The sequence below is a fragment of the Atractosteus spatula genome, chromosome 13 (genome assembly GCF_055471065.1).
Source record: "Atractosteus spatula isolate fAtrSpa1 chromosome 13, fAtrSpa1.hap1, whole genome shotgun sequence".
NCBI classification, from domain to species: domain Eukaryota; kingdom Metazoa; phylum Chordata; class Actinopteri; order Semionotiformes; family Lepisosteidae; genus Atractosteus; species Atractosteus spatula.
Window position 1 is genome coordinate 27,729,479 of NC_142718.1, and position 23,267 is coordinate 27,752,745.

Here is a 23,267-nt window from a genome sequence, read left to right on the forward strand (position 1 = left end):
TTTTTATAATTTTTTTATTTTAATAAATACTACAAACCATAAACTTTCTCACTTCTTTGAATAATAAAGTTTTAATTGAGGTAATGTCTTACAATGATTTATTATTCTAAGTTAATGTTTTGAATATAGTCTAGAATTATAAAATCTACCCAATAACTATACTTTCACAAAAATAATTATACAAGTACAGATCTATACAATATTATATACAAAATTAAGCAATTATTCTCAGTTGAAATCTTCAGAATATTTTATCACAGATTCTTCAAGTAATGCAATAAATTAAGTACTCTAGAGTCCATAGCTTTACAATTTCAAACACTGTACATTCTGTACATGAACAATTAATGATGAAAGCCTTATTGGTCTGTTCAGCAGTGGTTCAGGGTATCAACCCATAACCTCCCACAGGCCTTGAAGAGAGAACCCTTCTTTCAGTTTCTCAACAGCTAGCCCCAGTTCTTCACAAAACACAGGCTCCCGATCTTGAATCTTTTCAACAAAAAATAAACAATACAACAGGAAATGAAAAATTACTATAAACATATCTAACAGGTAAAAATAGAACTGAATATTTTAAGCCTTACCTTGTTACCATCTGCAAAGTATGCCTGGAAAAAAAATCAGAAATAACATAATTAACATAGTGAGATGTAAAGAGTTCTAACAATAGTTTAGATTTACGTGCATGCAAGAAAAAATAACTGCATTATTATTCAAACTCCATGTTCAGGATAGAACGCTAGTGACCTAAAGTATTTTTAATGTCTTCGGTCCATATAAGACAAGGTGAAAGAGAAAATCTTCAACTGTAAAATAATTGCTATAACCTGGAAATACTGAATGAGTTGAAAAAGTAGAAATTACATAAAAATCAGGATCCTACTATTATGCCAAATGTATGATCTCTGATTGTAAGATTTTAATGGAACAGACAAGGACCTTAAAAATAATGTTTTTAATTGATAAAATGTGCTAATTATATTTTATTACAAATGTAAAAAAGCAGAGCAAGCCAAAATAAACATAAAATACAAAGCTCCATCTAAGCTTATTATAACATATATAATGTATATAATCCTTTCAAAGAATTCAAAGCAACTTACATTTCCACCCATTTATACAACTGGGTATTTTATAGGAACAGTTTGGATGAAGTACCTTGCTTTAAGATACAACAGTGTTTCACTTGGGTCTGAATCCACAACCTTCCCTTTACACATTCAGATACTGCTCATCCACACTGATATCCTATAATTGCTTCTATTAAAATAATCTCGCTATACCATTATAACTGGCTATATAACATAAAAGTAATCATATACTCAACACTTATTATTAAAATTAGAAAACCCACGGCAAATATTAAATTATACAGTATATACACTGCATGTACAAAGTTGATACACATTCAAAAGCCAAATCTACCCCTCTACAGCTCTATATATGAATATATGAAATATATTCATATATGAAATATATGAATGTCCAGACAAATTTAGAACCCTGTATATCAGAGTTGTTACAGTATGTGCTGTATATGCATATGGAAAATGGCACCACGGGGCAAGTACATTCTACTTGTGATTTATACATCTGTAAGTTACTTATTTGTATGTGGGAGTTGTCCATTGAGATTTTCTCATACGCATACTCACCGCAAAAGCATCAATCTGCTCATCTGGCTCTATTTCAACATCATCCTGGGCCTGTTCCACTGTCAGCTCTTCCAGTGGTTGGGGCTAAAAAGGCACAAACCTGGTTCTGACCAAGGACTAAAAAAAACCCTGCTACCACTGTAACATACAAATACCAGAAAATAACCCAATCTCAAAAGCAACTGAGTCAAATAAAAATACAAAGGCCAGGAGAAAAAGACGACATAATCTGGAATTATGATGATATGAATAAACATATAATGGATTATCGCTTCAACAGTGACTATAATCTCTAATACAGTGACTATAACTCCTTAATTGTTGTCCATTTATTCTTGACAGTATTTTTAAATACACTACTTTCAGATGTGTTAAGTTCACCTCTTACACTGAAGGCAAATTAAGACTTACCTTTTCTTCCATTTCATAGTCTACTCCAAAAATAGGACTAGCTGAATACACTTTATGCAATGAATTAATCTCCTTTACTGCATCCTGTAGTTTGTCAATAGGGTCAATTTTAAATCCAAGAACATATCCCCCGCTCTAGAAAAGCAAGAAAATTACAAAAAAAATATGAATATGTCATGGTTATAAAATACAACATCAAAAGACTGTCTGCCATTGTCAGAGGAAGTAGATGCGATGTACTTGCACGAACCTTGCAATTAGTGCTCTTGAGGTTGGTATTGAGCAACAGATATAATATGTTCGACACTTATCTCTTTGAATTAACCATCTCGTTTTCAAGAAGTTAATCATGAAGTAAATGTAACCTTTCTAATACTGTATATACGTAATTGATGTAGTAGTCCCTACTAGTATTTAATATGTCTGTTTTCAATGTATTCATTATAAAGATCTTATGATTCCACCAACACATAATATAGTATCTTAGATTTAAGGTTGGAAATACATTATGTAAATCCAGGATTACCTGCATAGAACTTTCTATCACTAATGCCAGTCCAAACTTTGAATCTCTGATCTTGATAGAACGCTTTGAAAAAAAAATACAAAAAAAAACATTTATATCACCAAGATAATGCTCTATCCAATATAAATTAAGAATAAGAATTTTCTAATTCTAAGAGTGGAGTACAGTAAAACAAAATAATAAATGCATTACAATTTCACTATACATAAAGGTTACACACAGACTACACAGGGTGATCACCTTTGGAAACTCTGTATGATTTTCATGAAACAAACTAGCACATTACATATTTAAAAGTTAAAAATTGGATTAATAAAACAAATTATTACTTACAATCTGCAGATAAGGAATGCTGACATTAAAGCTGTCATTCATGTTAGCATGCCACACAATACGCACATTTGTGATAAAGAAGGTTCCCAAGTTACCCTAAAAAAATATATTCTTTAGAATTTTTGATACAGGGAGAAAAAAATTGACAGATTTTGTTGGCTCATTTTTATCTTTATGCACTTTTCTGAATTCTGAGTATAACTAAATTATGTGGACAAGGAGAGTTAAAAATAGCAGTTGGGTAGTTGTATATTCTTGCACCGGAAGTTGTTAAAAATAAACCTAAGACTAGCCATCAGGGCAAGGTGAGGAGTGTCTTCCATGTAATTTAAGAAGCAGTAAGGGAATACCGAGGCAAGAGTGAACGATTATTTGCATTTGAGCCCTGTTAACATTAGACACATTTGGAACTGGAGAACCAGCGAATAATACAACGTTTCTAACAACTACAGAAGGTCCTCACTGGAATCAGAAGTGTCCATAAAACAGCACTCTGTTTGCCTCTGCATATTCTTTTATTTGTATTTCCAATGTAAGAACACACATACCTGATCACTGGACAAATTCCAAACTCCATTGATTTTGTCATACACTTGCTCCTGGGGTAAAAGTCTAAGCTGCTTGTTGAGAATGAGAGCTCCTCTTAGTTTCAGATCACGGTACATTTTAGACGTTTCATATGCTCTGCAAGCAACGGAGATGAATAAAATAATTTTTTTTACCAGGATTCACATCAGAGTGGAATTTACTGGTAATTATGGTACTTTTATAACCTAAAAAAGTGTTATTGGATTGATATAGTACATACTGCACTTTGATACAGAAAATTGTTTAAAAAGAGGCACTGCAGTGCTCATTATTCATATTTCAAACTTCACCTTGTAGGTTGTGCTACGTACAACATAACCACCTCTGGGGCCAGTGTCAGATATTTGAATGTTTTCATTTTTTACTTGTATTCAGGTTTGTATTCTAGTGTCAGCATTGCCATGTGTATAATGAATTTACGACTGAAGGTGTAGTTACCTGTGAACTGCAATAACCGATGTAAAGAGTCTCGGACTTCCAGGAACAACATTGGTAAATATGAATTCAAATCGGGTGTTGTTGCATTTAGTTAAGATGTAAAGTGCTTCAGTCTGCCCTCGCAGTTTCTAAAACAAAACAATGAAGTTGACAAACAAGTTAAAGTTTAAAGGTAAAATGTATTCATCATCAAGCTTTACACGTTAGAATTAACATATAAATTAAGTGCCTTCTCCAAAAGGACAACACAGGAAAGAAAAGGGAAAATTAGTTAACCTGATCTAAACAGAAAGGCTGGATAGCAACAAGATGTACTCACGGAATTAGCAGTCCTTGTTGTGATGTTTATAATACAGTTGTAGCCTACAGCTATTAAACACAAATCAAAAAACACAAATCAAATAGGTTGGTTTATTACTACTATTGCAAATTTAAAGCATGTCAAAGAATTACAGTCCCTACATTACACAATCCTAGAATATGTACTGAAATAGATCTCTTTAGCAAAAGCACTCTTGCAAATACAACAGTTTATTGACAATACACATGCAGATAAACTATCTCAACATCTGAAACACAAGTTTTCTGAACTCCAGCTATGGCTGTTATTTACAATTAGGCTTTGAAAAAAGTAGAACCTGTATCAATAACATAAAATAGTTTATGTTTCTGCATATCAGGTGCAAGTAAACTTTTGCAATTAAGGTCACTTTCTTAAATAGTACTTACACAGATTGACCCGGGGCAGAGCCAGAGAATGCCAAATGATTCTTAAATTGGTCACCAAAAGTCTTCCTGCAAAATATGTTCAGCTGGTGTAGTAAGCACAACTGTAATTAACTCCACCGATTTCACACAGCCACCCAGGTGTTTAACTGTGGGGGAACACCTACCTCTGTCACCATTATTCCCCTTCGTGTCTTCAATGGAATCCAGACAATCTATCCAAACCTCTCCAGGCCTCGCCTTCATTTGCCTTTATGAAGTCGAAAACTAAGGTTTAGTACACTAGGCCCTTTGGTGTTCGACTAAAGAAACGACTATTTTTACCGTTCTTAAATGTAGCACGAAATCCATTTAACCACAATAATGTTTTTATCCTACACTTCATCCGGTAATAGAAGGCATTTCTTGGTAATGCGAGAATGTGTACTTTCACTTATCTTACTAAAAATAAAAACGATATAGAAAGACTTATCCTGCTGACAGTGCTGGATTTGCGAAGCTGCAACAGAGCACATAAGACACTTATCCATAGCTACTCATCACAGTACCGTACTCGCCACATCGAGATAAACAACGCTAATCCTATCGGAAAACAAAACGGAGTATTTATGGCTAAATTACTCGCTACATTGGAAATGAACAATTCTTACTGTGGAGAAATATCGAATCGAACATCCCTGTCTTCCCAAAGCGCATCTAAAAGAGACGCCATTTCACTTCTATAATTTTGGTTGTCAACTATAACGTGCGATATCCTGCCAACTGGACGGCCCCGCAGCTCCAGTCAGAGCGTCTGCGCGTCACCGTGGCAACATAACGACGGGTAGCAGAAAGGATCAAAATAGTCATTCGCACAGGGCGACACAAGACCTCAGTAGCACTACCAGTTGCCAAAAAGCAGCTAGTCAACTGCGTGTAATGATCTGGTAGGGATCAGCTGAAATGATCCAGGAGATCCCAGGCAAGGGAGCAGTCTACACCTGCTGCTAGGTTTGCCCTACCATAGCACATTGCTCAGCATAACCAGACTGCATGACTGCAGTTTCTGCATCTAAAAGGGCAAGCCTTATGTACTGGCAAAGGGTCAGACTTTGTGTTGAATCCCATTTAGACATCAATGCTATTTAACCAGCAGCCATGTCACCCTGCAGCTCACATCTGGCAACCCACTGAAGATCAGTAGGTGTGAGCCTGGCCAGTACCTGGATGGGAGACCTCCTGGGAAAGCTAAGGTTGCTGCTGGAAAAGGTGTTACTGGGGCTAGTAGGGGGTGCTCACCCTGTGGTCTGTATGGGCCAGTATAGTGATGGGGACATAGATGAGATGAATGAAGCATATTGTACTCTTCATCACATTCTTTGTATACTATATATTATTTCTGAGTATTTGTATATAACTGTATGTTTGCCAATGAGAATAACATGAAAACATTTTTGTGAAGTTAATCAATAATCCTTAGACTTGTTTGTTGTCACAACTCTTTGTTTGATGTGAGATACTACAACTGCATCCCTTGGTGTCCCTGTTTTTTGTACTTTAAAATCTGAAGACAAATGACTTAAAAATGTTTTTTATTGATGAAAATTCAAATAAAAAATATGGCATAGCTAAAAAAAACACACTTGTACACAAAATAAAACATGTTGTTTATGCAGGTAAAACACACTATCTTTTGGAAAATGTGTGTAAATGTGTTAGGAATATAAACATGTTTTAAAATTGTAGTACACAACAGGTATATGTCATGTTTCACACTGCTATTGTACACATTTAAAGCAGTAATCCAATATATCAGTCATTACCAAACCTTCATGCCTGATGACTACCAATGGATATTATATCCATTATAAATAATCATAGCCTTGACTGTATGTTTTTCTTCAATGAAATCTGCAGAAAAACTTTCCTTTGACATTTGTTAAGAGAAGAATATAATACAAAATATATTCTATTAGATCTATAATGTGATATAAGAATACATTACAATATTACAAGTAATAGGTTTATTCCATGCTGAAAAAAAGAAGAAAGAGAACACAACGTTTCGGCCGTGGAGCCTTCTTCAGGTGCCTTCTGAAGAAGGTTCTTCTGAAGAAGGCTCCACGGCCGAAACGTTGTGTTCTCTTTCTTCTTTTTTTCAGCATGGAATAAACCTATTACTTGTTCCTTTGCAGCCTACGCATGCTGACGCAGCTACCCACCTGAACTACTACATTACAATATTGTTTCTTCTTTTATTGTAAAATGGAAAAATGATCAAGTATTGTAATTTTGCGTCATAGAAGTTACAAAACATCAGTGTGTCAGTTACAATTATCGCTATAATTGCTTTGGACATTGAACACAGCACCTTATTTACTGGTACATATCACAATGGAACAATGATAACACAATAACAATTATACCTGGATGTTATATTTTGTCACATAAAAATAAAGAAAGCATACAAATGAGATGAGGCCATTCAGCCAGTCTAGCTTCTTTTGTTTTTAGTAGTAAATTATTCTAAATTCTCATCCATCCATTTCTTAAAAGCAACTGGTGTGTAAAAAAAGTGCTTCAGTGTATTCTAGTTCCTTGTCAACTCTTGTCATTTTTGAATTTAACAAAAAATGCGTTGTTGTGAAATATAGATCTCTTAGGTCTTGCAGTAGTACTGTACAAAAAAGAATGGGGCATGAATTTTTAAGACCTGTAAGCGATGTTTCTTTTATTTTGGATGACAAATATCTACATGAAGGTTTTTACACTGTCTCTATGAAAATAAGACCTGAGAAATGCTTGATTACAGACTTCCTGACAATTATCAGTGACAAGAGCATACTCATACTACAGCGTTTAATTCTTTTGTAGGACTTCCTATGTAATTGTCTGATTTCAGTTTGCTATTTTTTCTAAACTTGCTGAGCAAGTTGTTAGAAATGAAGTAGCTAAAATCACAGAAAATAAAAAAACATTTTTTACATGCACTTCACTTTCTAAAAATAAGAAAGTAATGAAATGCTGAGTGTATTGTTACAATGTAAACCGAAAGGTATTCATATTTCTTACAATTCAATAATACATATTGAAGTGCTTAACAGTATAAAATAATGATATATATTTAAGAAAAATGCATCAGTAGCAATCAGTTCAGCACAAAAGCATGTCATTAGGATGCATAAGATGCTTGATCTTTGAATCAGCTTCTATCCCCTGTTGAAAGAAATAAAAAGTACAATTAATGGTTGTTCTTTAAGCACTTAAACTTATTCAGTTCGGAATTCTATAGCTGGACATCAAATTATTAATAGTTATCCATTTTTAAAAATGCTTCTTGTTACTGAAAATACATAATTGACTACTGAGAGTTTTAAATGCACATATACTGTAGCTGGTGTTTTTCACATGAGTTATTTAGAATTGGCAGGTCATTTTGCCCCTTTGATACCTAACAATGTTGTACAGCCAACCACCCCTTGAGCCAAATTCTCCTGGCTCACTACAGTACCCTACACCAAGGGACAACACTTGTACTGTAAGTGGAGTCTGACACACCTGTTCCTTTTTGCACTGAAATACTACAACAGGAGCAGTGGGTCTGTTGTGTCAGATGGAGACCTGACACAGGCCTTCCTGAAAACGATAGCACCTATCGTCTGTTCGACAGCTGTAGCTGCTATACTGTATAATGAGCCAAAGGTTCCCCTGGTGACTGTGCAGTGTGGCACTGATGCCACAGGATGCAAGGGACATTGTCTACATAAAGCAATGATTTCATTAGCACAGTCCAATTCTATCACACAATTCATTTTTTCATGGGATTGCTCTGTTTTTTTCCAAATCGCGCTTTCACATGAGATTATCCAAATTCACGTTACTGAATTTCTACTGCTGTTGGAGTAACGAGCTGAAGCCTGCTTGGTGCCTTATTCCACAGCTAACGGTTGGGTCAGAACGTCAAGAACTGTGGCTTTTTTGGTGCCTTTGGGTGTCAGGTATTTACTGGCTGAAGCCTTAATATCCTTTTCAACAAATAATAAATCAAGGCCCATATTAGAAAAACATCTGTCTTGCCTACGTACTGAAATGAAGGCAGTATTTTTTCAAATAGAACTGTGCATATGAGTACAGTATAAAAGGGTTGAGAGCTGACCATTTGGTCCACTTAGCTCATTTTGTTTGTTGCCAATTGATCTGAGAATCATCTCCATTTCCTGAAAGGAGCAAAGGTATCAGCTATGACAGCACGGCTGGGCAGCTGCTTCCAGACTCCTACTGTACAAGCCTTAGTGAAAAGAGCTGTTCTCAGTTTTGAAGTGCTTTTCCCCTTTCTGTAACAATATATGCTCTATAGTGAGTTTCTTCAAGCTTCTTTGTGTTAGCAGAGCTTTTCACATTTTCAAATCTTACATGCAAATGTAGACAAAAAACTGTATTCTGAGGGGCATACCTGTTCTTGTCAGCACACATGTCTTTTTACACTCTTCTTCAGTGTCAAAACGGTTATCATTTCCACTACAGCCTCCATACCAAAACTGTGCACAAGCATTGGCTTGTTTGTCATAGTACCATCGGATGTTATAGTCACGGCAAGGACCCTGGTCCAAGACCAAAGCACATCGAGGATCGAGGGGGATGAATTCTGAAAAAAAGAGGGGACACCTTAGGAGAGGACCCATAAACATTCATTACCCAGGGAAGCTGTATTTGCAGAACACATTCTAAGGCCTTTGCTGTATGATCTCAGATTACAAGGATCAAAGCAGAAAAATGGGGCAAAACATTTCTTCAGAAAGCAGTGTTTACCTTTGGGCAGGACAGGCCTGGGTGCTGGTAGAAATTGGACTGAAGAAGAAGAGGATGATGATGACACTACCACGGTGGAAGATGAAGAATCTCTGCCTGGAGCAACTGGTTTGGGCTGTGGAGAAGGCACAGGTCTGCTGACGACTGAAGTGCCGCTGCCTTTTGCATTGACAGATGAAGAGTGGCTCAAAACTTCTTTCACCGTCACTTCGTAATGGTCTTCCAAATCTTCATCGATTTCTTCAACCTGCACAAGGAAATTCGCACATGACATTTTCTAGGATGTAAAACTGCATAGGTTTCCTTCGGGTAATTTAAAAAACTGAACTTAAATTCATCCATCCATCCATCAATTTTCTAACCGCTTTATCTAATTCAGAGTTGCGAGCAACGGGCTCAAGGCAAGATACTTCCTGTAGGGCACACACAGACACGCACACCAGGGCCACTTTTCCCAGAAGCCAGTTAAACTACCATTATGTCTTTGGACTGTGTGAGTAAACCAAGCATTGAGAGGAAACTCACGCAAACATGGGATAACATACAAACACCACACTGATAACACCCAGGGAATTGAACCCAGGGCCCCAGTGCTGCAAGGCTGCAGTACTCGCAAGACCCAGCTTAAATTTAGAACAGTGAAAAATGTCCATAAAATATTTGAAATAGTTGGCACTGAAATTAGGCTGTCCTGAGAGGATAAAGGATATTTGATTCCATTAACAAAATCTTCAATTTCTCCTTCAGGAACACGTCAAATCTGATTTTATAGTTTTGCAAGAACCCTAAAAGTAAAAGCACTGAATCCAGGAAAGCTGGGGTTTACCGGTATGATTACTAGTATTCCAGTAACTGAAAGAAACCGTGTTTTGAAAAAGTATACTTTGCAAGCTCTGAACTTCACAAACGTAAGAAATTCAGAGTTTTGTGAGGCAACCTGCTGTGAAGGCCGGCCTGTGCTGACGGATACAGCAGGAACATCTCCTCTTCCGACACTGGAGCTCTCACTGTGGGAGGTGGTCAGCCTGGTCCCAACCCGGAATTCCTCCTGGAAGACGTTTCCATTGGTTCCATAGCCGTTCACAATGCGATTGTACACCAATGCCCCGTTCTCATCTTCACAGAATTGGCTCACTAGTTTGGATTCCAGAGCTGTGATGGGAACAATATGAATGATGCCAATTAGTTTAAAATGCCCTTTTTGGTCAAGGTATAGTATGTTACTGGAAGAGCATGCCCCTTGGTGTTGGGTTGATGGATGAAGTACAGTATCAGAAATTTGCTTAGCATGAAAACTTGATATGTAGGTTGCCAATCTGTGAGGCGTATCATGCTCACAGCATTTTGGCTAATGGTTGAAGTGACACAAATACCGTGTGAAACATTGTGAATGCTAAAAACAAATATATACCGATGCACAATGGAAACACAACTTTTTAAATTAGCTATGTTTCAATAGGTCATTGGGTTCAAGTCATGGGATTTCATAAAACCACTAGACACTGGTGTTCAGGCAGATTAAGAATCTTTGTAGGAATTCAAATAGTCATTCAAAAAGATGTGATTTTATATAAAGTGATTGGAGTGAACGATGTGACCCTGGCTTGCTTGGAAGCGAAGGTCACTTAGTTGCTGTGAAAAGGTGCCCAGAGAATGAGATGTTCTGTGTCAACGATCAGCAGTCTAGTTCAGAAAACCTAGGAGGCCAGCACTGTGAAGGACAGGCCACACCCAGGAAGGGAGAAGGCCACTACAGCAGCTCAGGACTGTCCCATCCGTTTAATCTACAAAGGAACAAGTAAAGGTTTATTCCATGCTGGAAAGAGAAGAAAAGAAACAAAATGTTTCCCAGCCAAAAGCTGGGAGTGGAGAGGAGGCAGGAACAGGAGAGAAGTGTGAAGTTGAGAGAGGTGAAGAGAGGTCTTGCATTTCTTTTGTGCATCAATGCTAATTTTCCATATTTTTTAGGGTTGTTCAGCTACCTTTTTTTCACAGTGATGTTACAAAAGCGAGCGTCACCTGGCAGGGTATTGAAGTCATCGATGAGATACATGTGCTCGCTGTCGGGATCAGACGCAATCAGGTTCAGTTCACGTAGGAATTCGGCCTGTGTGGGATCTGTGGTGTTCACGATTCCAATAGCGTACATCTCAATGTTGGCGGCGTGGGCTTCCCTCACTGCTATATCTAGTTTAACGGGCTCCCTCTTGTCTGCTTGTCCGTCTGTCATCACAATGGCCACTTTCCGCACCCCAGTCCTGGCACTGTAAAAAGCTTCCTGGGTGGCTTTGCGAATCGCTGTGCCCGTGTATGTGCCTTCTCCCATGTAGGGCATTTTCCTGATTGCCTGCTTGATATCCTGTTTCGTCATATACCTGGCGAGGTTGAATTCTAAGTGGACGTCCAGACTGTAGAGCACTAGTCCTATCCTGGTAGCATTTCTGCCCACAGTGATCCTGTCAACAAGGGCTGTGACAAAATCTTTGATAATTTCAAAGTTGTCCGGTCCGACACTTTCTGAACTGTCAATAACGAACACAAGTTCCATGGGTCTTTCTTTGCATTTCACCCCACAACCTATACAAAAATTGGAAAAAAAAACAAACAAGAATTGATTATGTAATAAAACCTTGTTGTGTTGCTGGAAATGTATGTGTTAGCTGTGTACTTTAGTCTTCAGGAGATACTGAGAATTTAATTTCACTTATTTTTTTATTTTTAAAGGTTCATATGATTTTACAGAGATAATTTTATAAGCATTAACTGTGTCATTATCTGGACCGGACAACTCTTAAGGAACTCTAGCATGTCAAGTGGTGTAGATTTCACATGCTGGTAGTGATGTCAACTAGATTTCACATGATGGTAGTATAGTCAAAGGGCTTGTCTATTTCAAAGGTTTTCATAAGAACAAAAAACAAAGAATGGGGAAACATACCCTGTTGTTCTTATTGAAATGAAAAACCATTTTATCATATATATTGCTCTTTACGATGTCTTATATATTGTAAAGTAAATTAAAAAATCAAGTATTTTATCAATTGAAGAAGATAAGATCTTACCACATATCTCCTTAATCAATTTAATAATGTCTTCTCTCTGAAAAAAAAAAACATAATTAGTGTGTATTTGATTTTTATATTTATACTGACATTAATTTAAAGCCATAGAATGGAAACTCACTGTGAGGCCAGCTTCACCTTTAATTCCTGGTCTTCCCTGAAACAACATTTCACAGAGTCACAGATAACAGATACATTTTATTTTGCCTAACACCTGAAGAAGGCTCAATAGCCAAAATGTTACCTTTCTTCTTTCTAATTTTCAGCTTGGAATAAATTTCCTTTATTTTTTATTTTTTCCTTTAAAAATAAATTTTGCCAACCACATTTTCCCTACAGTTTTTTTCCTGCTTGATATTGCAATAATTATATCTGTCCACCAGGTGGTAAAAGGAGCAAAACATTATTTTTTTATGTTGGAGATCTCCGATGAGCCCTATAATGGAGGGCTCATTGGTATTACAAGTGTTCAGGCCCGTTCCTGCTATCTAATTCAACTCCCATTTTAATAGCTCAACACTTACAGATTGACCAGGAGTTCCAGGATCCCCAAAGTCTCCCTTCTCCCCTTTTCGCCCTCTCTCTCCCTGTGAACCACGATCACCCTGCAAGGGAATAAGAACAAAGCCTGGTGTTAAAACACAAGAAGACATAGAATAACCTGTGAAAAGAAAATGGGAGTAAGAAGGGCTTTAATTCTGATGAAACAAAAGAAAAGAAGGTGTATTACATGCTGGCTGAAAGAATGTGTCTGAAACATCATTCAGGCCTAATGTTGAGTTTAATTCTAGCCTGTCTTTTATTTTAGGGGTTCAGTAAAGACACTGACTGTCCAGTTCATAGAGTTGTCAACATTATTCAACAAGGGAAACATTACATCAAATAATACTTGCATTCTTGGACAGCTCAAACAGCACTTTCATATTTATTGCTTCCAAATGAATACACTTATGAAGAAACACTCACAGAAGCAGCTCAGTCATTGAAAAACACAATGTTGACCAAAATTGACCACACAGACCTTGGAACCTGCTAATCCTTCTCCTGGGGGACCTCTTGGGCCAGTCACTCCCTGAGGTCCATGTTCTCCCTGAAAGGTATTCAATGACAAATTTCGACGATTAGCTTTGCCTCTCCTGACAAAATAGTACTTCTCTGTCCTGCATCTGCTAGAGACTGATTGAGGGGTGCAATTCTTCACTCAAGCACAATGAAAATTTGTCAGCTCATCAGCACATAGTTGGACAGAAGAAACACGCAAACTGAAAGGGGGCTGGACTGACATACCTTAGGTCCCTGCAAACCTTCCCCTTGAGGGCCAGGGGGACCAGGGGGGCCAGGTCTTCCAATAACACCCTGAAGAGCATGACAAGGAGGAGTGTTAATACACAGGGCCACACTGTCGTATGAAAGAACAACAGCTGCACAGGTAAAGACCGCTGTCATGGTTTCAATTTAAACTACAAACTACTGCCTCCTTGAGTTCACGGACTCTTCTGCAGTCAATGAGCAATCCTGGTGTAAGTTGTTTTTATTGAAGCTATACAGTAGTCTCTTGTAGTATAGAACAGAATCCACCATCATGTATTCTTAGTTCATGGACAGGTGGGGAGCTTTCATTAAATGGACAAGCATGTGGGGGAGGAGGGGGATCAATTTTATCAGCAGCAGCTAATAAAAAAAGACGGATCTCAATGTGGCAGTCCACAGATTTAATGTGACAACCTGCTAGCAATAGACTTATGATGACCTGTTAGTTGTGAAAAGGTTTGAACTGGCTTAAAACAATCAGCGTATTCCAATGTGTCTGGTCTGGTCTCAGAGAGATCTGCACACAACAGTTGACTTCACAATTTAGTAGAATTCAGTAGAACAGAGGACAGAGGTTCTCATTAACGAAGTTATGGAAATGATTATTAAAACATCAGCAGTAATGAAGACATCCATTATATTAAAATTCTTTTCTCTTTATCTCGAGTAGCAGACAGAATAAAAATGTATAGTCCTTCAAACGTAAGCCATTATTAGGATGCTACAGACTGCAGAGTGTTAGCTCAGTCTGATGTATGATAGTGCCTGAACTGTGCGGTCTTGGTCTGTATGCAGATCCTACACAGCAAGGATACCAATCATGCCACTGTCTTATTATGGGACACTCCACTGATTCAGTCTCTTCATAGGCCTACCTTGGGTCCCGGTAGCCCTTCCCCTGAGGGTCCTGGTAAACCTGGCAGCCCCCTGAATCCAATATCACCCTGGAAAGAGCAAAACACATCAAGTATCAATACAAAGATTAATTTCCTCTTGTCATTCCTCTACCAACACAGCACAGACCAACACAGCAACATAGATCTTTCCTGAAGTAAAGGAGTTTCTAAAGGGTTATGTGGAAATGCTTCAGGAAAGTAATTGGACGGGGGGTATGTATGCTTCTGTATGTTAAGGAATGTCCCATGGATCTCTGGAGTCATTTGTCCCTGGTCAGCTGGTAAGGGTAGAGCACTTTTTCTAAATAATAGGCAATTATAAGGGAAATAATGGGCAGATTACAAAAGTTACAGCAGTGCGGTGTGAACAGCATAACTAATTTGTCCAATAACAGGGTACTAGGTGATGACATCCTTCAGGTGTGGCACAACGTTAACGCAAACTGAAGTGGAACTGTTGGTGGTATGCTATGATTTTCGAACATTTTGTCAAAAGTATCATCACACCTCACCATGGAAGTTTAATAATAAGTCTGCCTCTGAAACATGACAATTCCACTCTCACACATACCATACATTACAGAAAAAGGAAATACGGACAGGTGTCATGTAAAACTGAGCTCTGAAGGAAAAAGTGGTCTAAAAAAATGTGTAGGGAGTTAAAATCGAATATTTTTGACCCACGACTCTACCTTCGGTCCTGGTAGTCCTATTCCCTCTGGTCCTGGCTCCCCAGGAAGGCCTGGAAGACCTGGCTGGCCCTGAAAAGATGAGGATTTGAGTAGAGCCTGCTCTCGAGAGAAATGGCAATTGCCTTTTCAATTCCTCGGGAAGGCCTCACATGCTGCCAAGAAACTGTTGGAAGTGGTGTACTCACAGGAGGACCAGGGTATCCATCTCCTTTGGGCCCAAACGGACCTGGTGGACCATGGTTACCACGATCCCCCTAGAAGAAAAAATCAGTTTCATGTTCTGTTTTGTATTTGTTTTCTATCCATCCATCCATTTTCTAATGACACCATCCAATTCAGGAAGAGCCAGAGCCTATCCCACCAAGGAAACAGGCACAAAGCGGGGTACAACCTGAACAGGACACCGGTTCATCAAAGGGCACACACAGACACAATCATACTCACACTAGGTGTGATTATCCAAGAAGCCAGTTAACCTACCTGTATGTCTTTGGACAGGAAACCAGAGCTCCCAGCACTGGAGCACCCAGAGGAAACCCACGCAAACACGAGGAGACCATGCAAGCTCTACGCAGATAACACCGCACAGGTCCAGAATTGAACTGTGTCGCCCATGTGTTTGCTATTGTTTTTGCAATTCGTACCTTGGGACCAGGAAGTCCATAGCCAGTCTCCCCTATAGGCCCTGGTGGGCCTGGTGGACCGATTTCCCCCTGAGAAGCACAGTGAAATTGTGACCAGACAGTGACCATTGAGTCCAAGAGGGTTCAATTGTGAATCACAGGTACACTATGAGTACACTATGAAAATTACACAGATGAAAGAAGATACACAGTATGTTGTATTCAGCCTGGCTAAAAAGTGACCATATTCATCTCAAATATGACCGTTTTGTATGGTGAAGTCAAAGTTCACCTCATAACTCCGAAAAAAATGAAAAAAAATGTATCACAGACTTATTTTCTGCAGGTGTTCACTCTAAGTTAAAGAATTTCGTTTTTTTCTGCACAATTAGGGCACACGGTTGAAAATGGCAGTGCTGCCCTGGGCTTTCGCCAGTGAAGATGTTCTACCTTTGGCCCGGTTATTGGTCGTCCTGGCAACCCTGGCATTCCCAGACGACCTGGAGTTCCTGGCTCCCCCTGGAAGAAGGTAAAACATAAAACAGACGCTGACAGCTTTCAACACAGTAACCTCAGGCAAAGGTAATGCCAACCTGGAATATCACACTGTTGAGATAACCTGCGGATTCTGCCTTTTGTATTTGTGGTGATCATGCAGGCTTCAAAACAGACATAACTAACATGCAAAGCCTTAAAATATATAATCCTAGGGCTATATTTCCCTTTTTTTCCTATTTCCCAAGTAGCAGGACAAAATCAAAGTTAGAAAGTTCCACTTAATAAAGAGTTCATAATATATTAATAATCAATTATTAATATGTTATTATAATAATTAATAATATAGACTATAATATAGTATATCCATGTTTCAGTTCTAATTGTACAAAACTGCAAAAAAAACCTCCCAAGTCATCAGCCTACTCAGGACCTGTCTTGTCAGGAAGGAATTGATAAAATCAATGTCTTAGCAGTCTCACTGATGCAGGTCTTGAAGTCTGACACTCTCATGTTGTACAACACATGGTTAATTCATATACTTGGAAAATAATACTAATGATAATAGCACCTGGTGATTGGAGTGTAAAGTGCAGCAGATGCATAAGTGGCATGCCCTAACTCAAATATTTAGTGGGAAGAGATACATTTTACCTACCAAATGAAACAGGCCAAAATGTTCCATGAACTGTTTCAAAAACGTTTCAATAATATATGCGTCTGAGCATTCAGTAAGGGAAGAAAATAATCCAAGGCAGTTTTCACCTTACCTTTTACATCGCATTGTTTGCTTAGTTGTATTGCTCTTTCAGAATTCCTCTGCTTGACTGTATTTTGGATGTACTCATGAGCCATGTCTCAGTGAACTCAACATTGCGCTCAATGCAGCTGCAGTAAAATGACAAGCAAGAGTCAGCCTGCAGGTCTCACCTTTGCCCCGGAAGGACCAGCAATTCCTGGAGGCCCAGGTAAACCTCTGATTCCTCTTTGACCCTGATCTCCCTGGAGCAGAATTCAAAGACATGTGGTCAGCACAGCCATTGGCTTGAACCAGTGCAACATTACTGCAAGAGACTTAGGAATGTTTCTTAAAATACCTTCTCACCCTGGGTTCCAATTCCCGGTGTCCCCTCTGGTCCTCTCAAGCCTATCAAACCAGGCTCACCCTGCAAGCAACCACAGAGAGATACAGAGGCTCTTTTGTGGAAACCCAGACCATCAGGCAGTTCACCTGCTCTTGTGTGAGAACTTTACCTTTGGACCCTAAACAGCACAGCGTGAAAAATGTTCATCCACCGGTTTGTACATCTGAATTATTTGACCCTGTGTATCTCTGCCTTGCTAATCAAATGTAAATTTTGTTAAAGTTTTTCAAACAGTACTTTTTTTAATGACTGAATGTAACTACAGTTCACTGCAAAAAAAAGGAAATTATGAAAGCTGAGAAAATGTCCCCATTATTAAGACATTTCTTCTGTTTGCTTTGTTTTTCTATACAATTTACAATGAAATATATTAAAAAGCTGGTATTATTGCTTTTAAATGTACTATACACTGTAAACAAAGCTTTTTCATATATTGTAAAAAAGGCTTCTTCTTCTGTTTGCACATGATTAACACTGTCTATGTCTCCCAAAAAGTACAGCAGTGGTTTAACATTGTCTGTGCATCCTTCTAATGAAGCACAAACTCAGTCTTGAGCATGTGCGTGCTGGTTGTACTGAACATAGGGATGTCAGAAGAGCTCGAAATGAGAGGAGGTCACTCAGCACAACCTACTTGTTAGTTGTAAGTCTGGAGTCAATCACAGTATGAAGGTGACACATACAACCTTGATTCGCCCATGGAAAGCAAACTACCTTAGACCTGCCTTGCTCTCCAGACGATGCCCACCCCAGTGTGAAATACCTTCTGTCCTGGGGCACCATCCTCTCCTGGCAGGCCTGGCAAACCAGCCAGTCCTGAAGATCCTGGCTCACCCTGAGAGGAGGAGTTAGTTGTAAAATCAGCTTGGCTTTTAACTGAGAGTCACTTGTGTTATTGGATGGCTTCTACCAATCTAATATTTCCTTCCTTGAGTAACTTACCTTTAAAGTTTCTTTTTCACTTGTACTTAGCAAATAATAAAACAGCTGACACAAAGGTTTATTTTTCTGTTTCTAATAAAAATTATTAGAAACTGACTTTTGCTCAAAATGTTGATACGTAGTTCTGATTTTACTTCCTCATGTCTGCTATGGTAACAACACTGCACATAAGGTGTAATTCATCTTCCATGACTATGATCCTCCATGTATAAGTTGTGATCCCTTTAGACCGGCTTTAAAATTGCAATTCAGTTTCACAAGAGCTGGAGAGCTAGAATTGTACATTATGAATTGGATATCTGTAACTGAGGATTAGCCTGTTAAAGATAATAAGCATGTTTTGTTATCCGCTGTGCAGTACAAACAGAGTTTGATTTGGTATAATCTTGACACTTTGGTTAACAGAACCATTGCCTTGCATGGGTGGTAGGAACTACTGACCATAAAAAGAAGGAAGATTGATTCTTCTGGGGTTTAACCTAACATGAAACATCACAGTAGCTTTGACAACAGCACGTTTTTCAAATGCCACTGGAGTCACGGTACGTCCTCTTGATTGCTCCTATACTCTAGGTTTGCTTCACTTCTTTTTTGCTGTTGCTTTTGCTTTGTTTAAAATCAATGGACTCTGTGGTTCTCCTGCAGTTTTACCTTGGGTCCTGGCTCCCCAATTCCCCTTTCTCCCGGCGCCCCAAGTTCACCTGGCAAACCTTGGTCACCCTAAAAAAGAAATGGTGACCAAAACAAAAAAGAAACAGCGATAGATTAATGACCTTCAGAGAAATGCATAAAATAACCTGAATTCAGTTATTTATAGTGTTCAGTTGTGATCAGAAATCAGTGCTGTGATGTGTTTGGAAGCCCTGGGCAGGTTTTTGCGATTTAGTTGGTCTCTGCAACATTCTTCCATCACATGTGTACCGAGACAGGTGTATTCGTGACCTTAACCCTGAATACATGCTGCCCAAACATAAAACTACAAGGTGGAGCCCCTGACCTGAGGTCTCTCTTATTGGAACTGCTTAACTTGGAGGTACAAAGTACAAACCTTGGGTCCTGGAAAACCCTCCCCTGGGGGCCCCCTGGAGCCAGGTGGTCCGCGTGGCCCCTCCACACCCTGCAATTACACCAGTGGAGGTTACATACACAAGGGGGGCCCGAGTCCGGCTTGTCAGTCAGTGTGACTAGAGAGGGGTGAAGCCCATCATCTTACCTTCTCGCCCTGAATCCCCGCTCCTGGTAACCCCACTAGGCCTGGGGGCCCAAGAGGCCCCAGCTCACCCTTGAAGACACAGGGAACAGGGGTCAGAAGTCAGAGTAAAGCCTGTGATGTAGGTGTCCCAGCAAATTAAGTGCATTTTGTAACCTGCTTCATCACCTTTAGGCTGTAATAAAGATGCTACAGTACCAATAGTAACTATGTGAACAATAAAATCCCCACAAAAAGCAAACCAAGTTTCAACCCCAGTTCTACATTTTGCATTCTGAATTGTACAGTAATGACAGGCTAAATGTCAGTGTTGAAAACGGGTTTTTCATCTTTTTCTAGTTTCTTATCTTTCTTATCTTTGTTACTAGGAGTTCAATTTTAGTGTTTGAGATGAAAAGAAACTCAGCCAAAGATGAGATGTAGCGGGCAAAAACAGCGTTTACTTCATTTTCTCAGTTAATACAGATTTTAACTTTACATATCTGTAAGCAGGAAAAAAACTTTTAAATGGGGCAACAGAAGACACAGCCTTGGGGGAAAAAGGTGAGACCACAAGGGAAGGCACTGTTATAATACTGCGGGACTGGGATTTGTCCTGAGTAATTGAAAAAAAACATGATACAAGAAAACAGGAAACATCATCTTCGATATTTAAAAATAGTAACACTTTCAAAATTGGCCAGCTCAGGGCAACAGAAAGGGTTAAAGAAAGCAACAGGCAAGTGCTAGATTTTTGCACCATGCATCTGAAAATACAAAGACATTTTTGGAAAGTCATCACTCAGCGTGTTTATGTTGAAGCCGTCGTCCTCCAGGGAACACAAGACCTTTTTGTTATCTGCCGCAGGTACTGCATATGGCGTATATACCCTCCCTCACGAAGTCTGCACTTTCTCACGCTGTCAAGATCTTTCAGGAGACCCCCCGGCTGCCTCAGCAGATGCCAGACCACCCCAGCTCTTAGGAGACAATTGTTCCGGAAAAGGGCTTTCGTTTTTCCTTTCTATTCTTTTCCCCGTTACATCCTTTGTCACAGAGATGAGAAGCATGTCTGCTCCCATTGCAGAGAACGGCATTCATCGGTTGAATATTTACAGCCTACCTTTTCACCTTTGATCCCTGCGCCTGGGGGTCCGCGAGACCCTCTCGGTCCCTCCAGCCCCCGGTCTCCCTGCAACGCAATGAGGATGTTCTCATCTCATTCAGACTCCACACATCTGCGAGCGCAAATTAGGAACAGCACCTTGAACCTTCAGGGTGATGGGGGCAATAATCATGGGGCCACCAAGCTAAGATTATATGTGCTTTTTCCTAAAAACCACAAAACTCTTTCCAGACTGCGAACTGAATTCTTGCACACATTCTTTGTCTTTCTGTTCCTGTGAAATTCTATTAATATGAAGGAGGAATTTAAAATTTTGGGTTGGAATATTTGTATGCTTCCCCTTCTGAAGTGGGAATTTCTTTTCAGCTTTTGTACTGATTCTGAACATCCGCGGGCTGTGCTATAGGGCGCATTAACTCTTAATGATTAAAAAAAAGAGTGAGGAAAAGCAGGACATTATGTAGTAATCAAACAAAATGTCTTGCTTGTTAAAATAAATAAAATACCGGTTTAACAGACTTGCAGCTCAGAATTAAAATGATCACTTTGCATCCTATCGGTAAAAGTTATACTCGCAAGAAGAGTGTACACAATGTGTTGCTTTTGCCTGTAACTCTCTTTGACGCTTTCTAAAGGAAAAGTACTGAATTTTTAAACATGGCTTGTTTCCCTGGCAACAATGAACAGGAGCTGTATGTGTCTCAGCAGTAGATCATGACCAGAAGTACATGACTTAGCTTTAGTTTCCTGGTATATTGTACCAACCAGTCTCTCTGCAGTTTTAAACCCATAGTTTCTATAATCCATATTATTTTTTAGGTATTGTATCCATTTTCTACATTTTGTTTAATTGAAAACAAAATTATGTTTTAAGAAATGCTCTCCATAAAACAGGAAAAATGTAGCCATGGGTTCAATCAAAATTAAAAACAGAAAAGAAATTTAGCATGTTTTCCACTGTAAGATGAATGCCCAAGACTTAGATGCATTAAATCCTGCCAAATGAAGTTTTCAAAAGACTGAATTTTTTACAGCTGCTCTGTTGCTGCAGGACACAGCACATCTCAGAACAAACTTATTTTCTAGCAAGGGACTTTTGCCAAGTATATATAGCTCAAGGTTATGTTAGAAATAACCCTGCACATGGGACAAAGCTGCTACAGTTCTCCTTATTTAATATGTGGTCAAGTTCTGACTTGAACCCAGAAAGAAAAAGAGGAAAAAATAAATTGTTACTGTTTGGCTTTGAAACTTTCTTTTTTATTGACTGTTGCATAGACTGCCCTTTATTTTCATCAAAGGGGTCAAAGGGAATTTATCAAGGGAAAAAATATTGGCACTCACAGAAAATCAATGTTCTTCCTTTAACATGTGGCATTTGTATAGTATGTTCATGTTCAGAAAATGCTGTGTTATCAATTTAAAACATATTTTCTCTTCACCGTGAAAAGGGTAATGTACTTTTCAAGGCTGAAAAGTGTTCTCCATTACTGTGCACTAAAACAGGTGTTTAAATACAGTTTGTAAAATGTGCACAGACAGCTTGTAACAGCTTGTCACACTCTATTAATGAATAATCTCAACAGTACACGCATGTTTGAGAGATGCTCCGATATAGAAGAAAATTAAGGGGTTGTGATAATTTATAGAGACAAAAGTACACATTGTCACGAACAATAAAGGTGAAACAGTGGAAAAAGCAAATCACATTTTGGTGCGATCTCCTCCAGGCTGAGATGCATCTTCTAGTTACTCATTCGCTGATGACAGAAGTTTTGAAAAAAAAACTATATTGATTGTATCAATCATTATCTATTCATCTATTTTTTAACCACTTCTTCCAATTCATGATCACAGGGGAACCAGAGCCTATCCAGGCAAGCAACGGATACACTCAGGATACAGGATACACTCTGAACAGTACGCCAGTTCATCACAGGGGAGACACACAGACACCCACACACCAGGGCGATTTTTCCCACCAGTTCATCTTTGGACTGAGGGAGGAAACCAGAGCACATGGACGAAACCCACAGGAACTTGGGGAGAACGTACAAACTCTATGCAGATGGCAGGTCTCAATTTGAATCCAGGGCTGCAGCGCAGCAGGGCAGCAGTGCTAACCACTGTCCCACTGTGACACCCATTAAATGATGGAAATCACAGAAATGGAAAAACATAATGTAATAGACATATCCCAAATATTCACCAAAATCTCACAGAGCACGCAAGGGGAACTGGGTGGGTCAGTTCAGTCCCTTTATTTTAGTTGCTAACTTCCACCTTTGCTCTGAGAGGCTCTAATGACTATACAGTAC

At 38.9% G+C, this 23,267-nt stretch overlaps 2 protein-coding genes across 4 annotated transcripts in view; both read right to left on the reverse strand.

Moving 5' to 3' along the window:
• On the reverse strand, positions 1-5,477 carry bbs5 (Bardet-Biedl syndrome 5). 3 transcript variants are annotated; one of them, XM_088931292.1, is made up of 12 exons: positions 5,331-5,477; positions 4,848-4,930; positions 4,684-4,749; positions 4,274-4,323; positions 3,955-4,082; positions 3,477-3,612; positions 2,929-3,024; positions 2,596-2,658; positions 2,070-2,204; positions 1,659-1,742; positions 588-611; positions 1-492 (listed from the first exon to the last, which is right to left on the reverse strand). In XM_088931292.1, the coding sequence occupies exons 1-12, from the start codon at positions 5,390-5,392 to the stop codon at positions 391-393; spliced, it is 1,029 nt and encodes a 342-aa protein (XP_088787418.1). In that variant the 5' UTR covers positions 5,393-5,477; the 3' UTR covers positions 1-390. The 3 variants fall into 3 exon arrangements, with proteins under 3 accessions (XP_088787418.1, XP_088787420.1, XP_088787419.1); XM_088931294.1 differs by lacking the exon at positions 2,929-3,024 and having other exon boundaries at positions 252-492; XM_088931293.1 differs by lacking the exon at positions 4,684-4,749 and having other exon boundaries at positions 252-492; positions 5,331-5,423.
• A 3,355-nt stretch (positions 5,478-8,832) lies between these two features.
• The window catches only part of col28a2a (collagen, type XXVIII, alpha 2a), a 28,790-nt gene continuing 14,355 nt past the window's right edge, over positions 8,833-23,267 (reverse strand). Inside the window, exons 15-36 of the mRNA XM_088929994.1 lie at positions 20,947-21,015; positions 19,848-19,916; positions 19,683-19,751; positions 19,286-19,354; positions 18,456-18,527; positions 17,645-17,713; positions 17,478-17,549; positions 16,503-16,571; positions 16,074-16,142; positions 15,615-15,683; positions 15,430-15,498; positions 14,717-14,785; positions 13,818-13,886; positions 13,552-13,620; positions 13,055-13,135; positions 12,652-12,687; positions 12,531-12,567; positions 11,488-12,045; positions 10,406-10,620; positions 9,469-9,715; positions 9,113-9,304; positions 8,833-8,876 (exon numbers count right to left, since the gene is read on the reverse strand). Of these exons, the coding sequence (XP_088786120.1) occupies positions 8,833-8,876; positions 9,113-9,304; positions 9,469-9,715; positions 10,406-10,620; positions 11,488-12,045; positions 12,531-12,567; positions 12,652-12,687; positions 13,055-13,135; positions 13,552-13,620; positions 13,818-13,886; positions 14,717-14,785; positions 15,430-15,498; positions 15,615-15,683; positions 16,074-16,142; positions 16,503-16,571; positions 17,478-17,549; positions 17,645-17,713; positions 18,456-18,527; positions 19,286-19,354; positions 19,683-19,751; positions 19,848-19,916; positions 20,947-21,015 (2,382 nt within the window). The remainder of the gene's footprint in view (positions 8,877-9,112; positions 9,305-9,468; positions 9,716-10,405; positions 10,621-11,487; positions 12,046-12,530; positions 12,568-12,651; positions 12,688-13,054; positions 13,136-13,551; positions 13,621-13,817; positions 13,887-14,716; positions 14,786-15,429; positions 15,499-15,614; positions 15,684-16,073; positions 16,143-16,502; positions 16,572-17,477; positions 17,550-17,644; positions 17,714-18,455; positions 18,528-19,285; positions 19,355-19,682; positions 19,752-19,847; positions 19,917-20,946; positions 21,016-23,267) is intronic.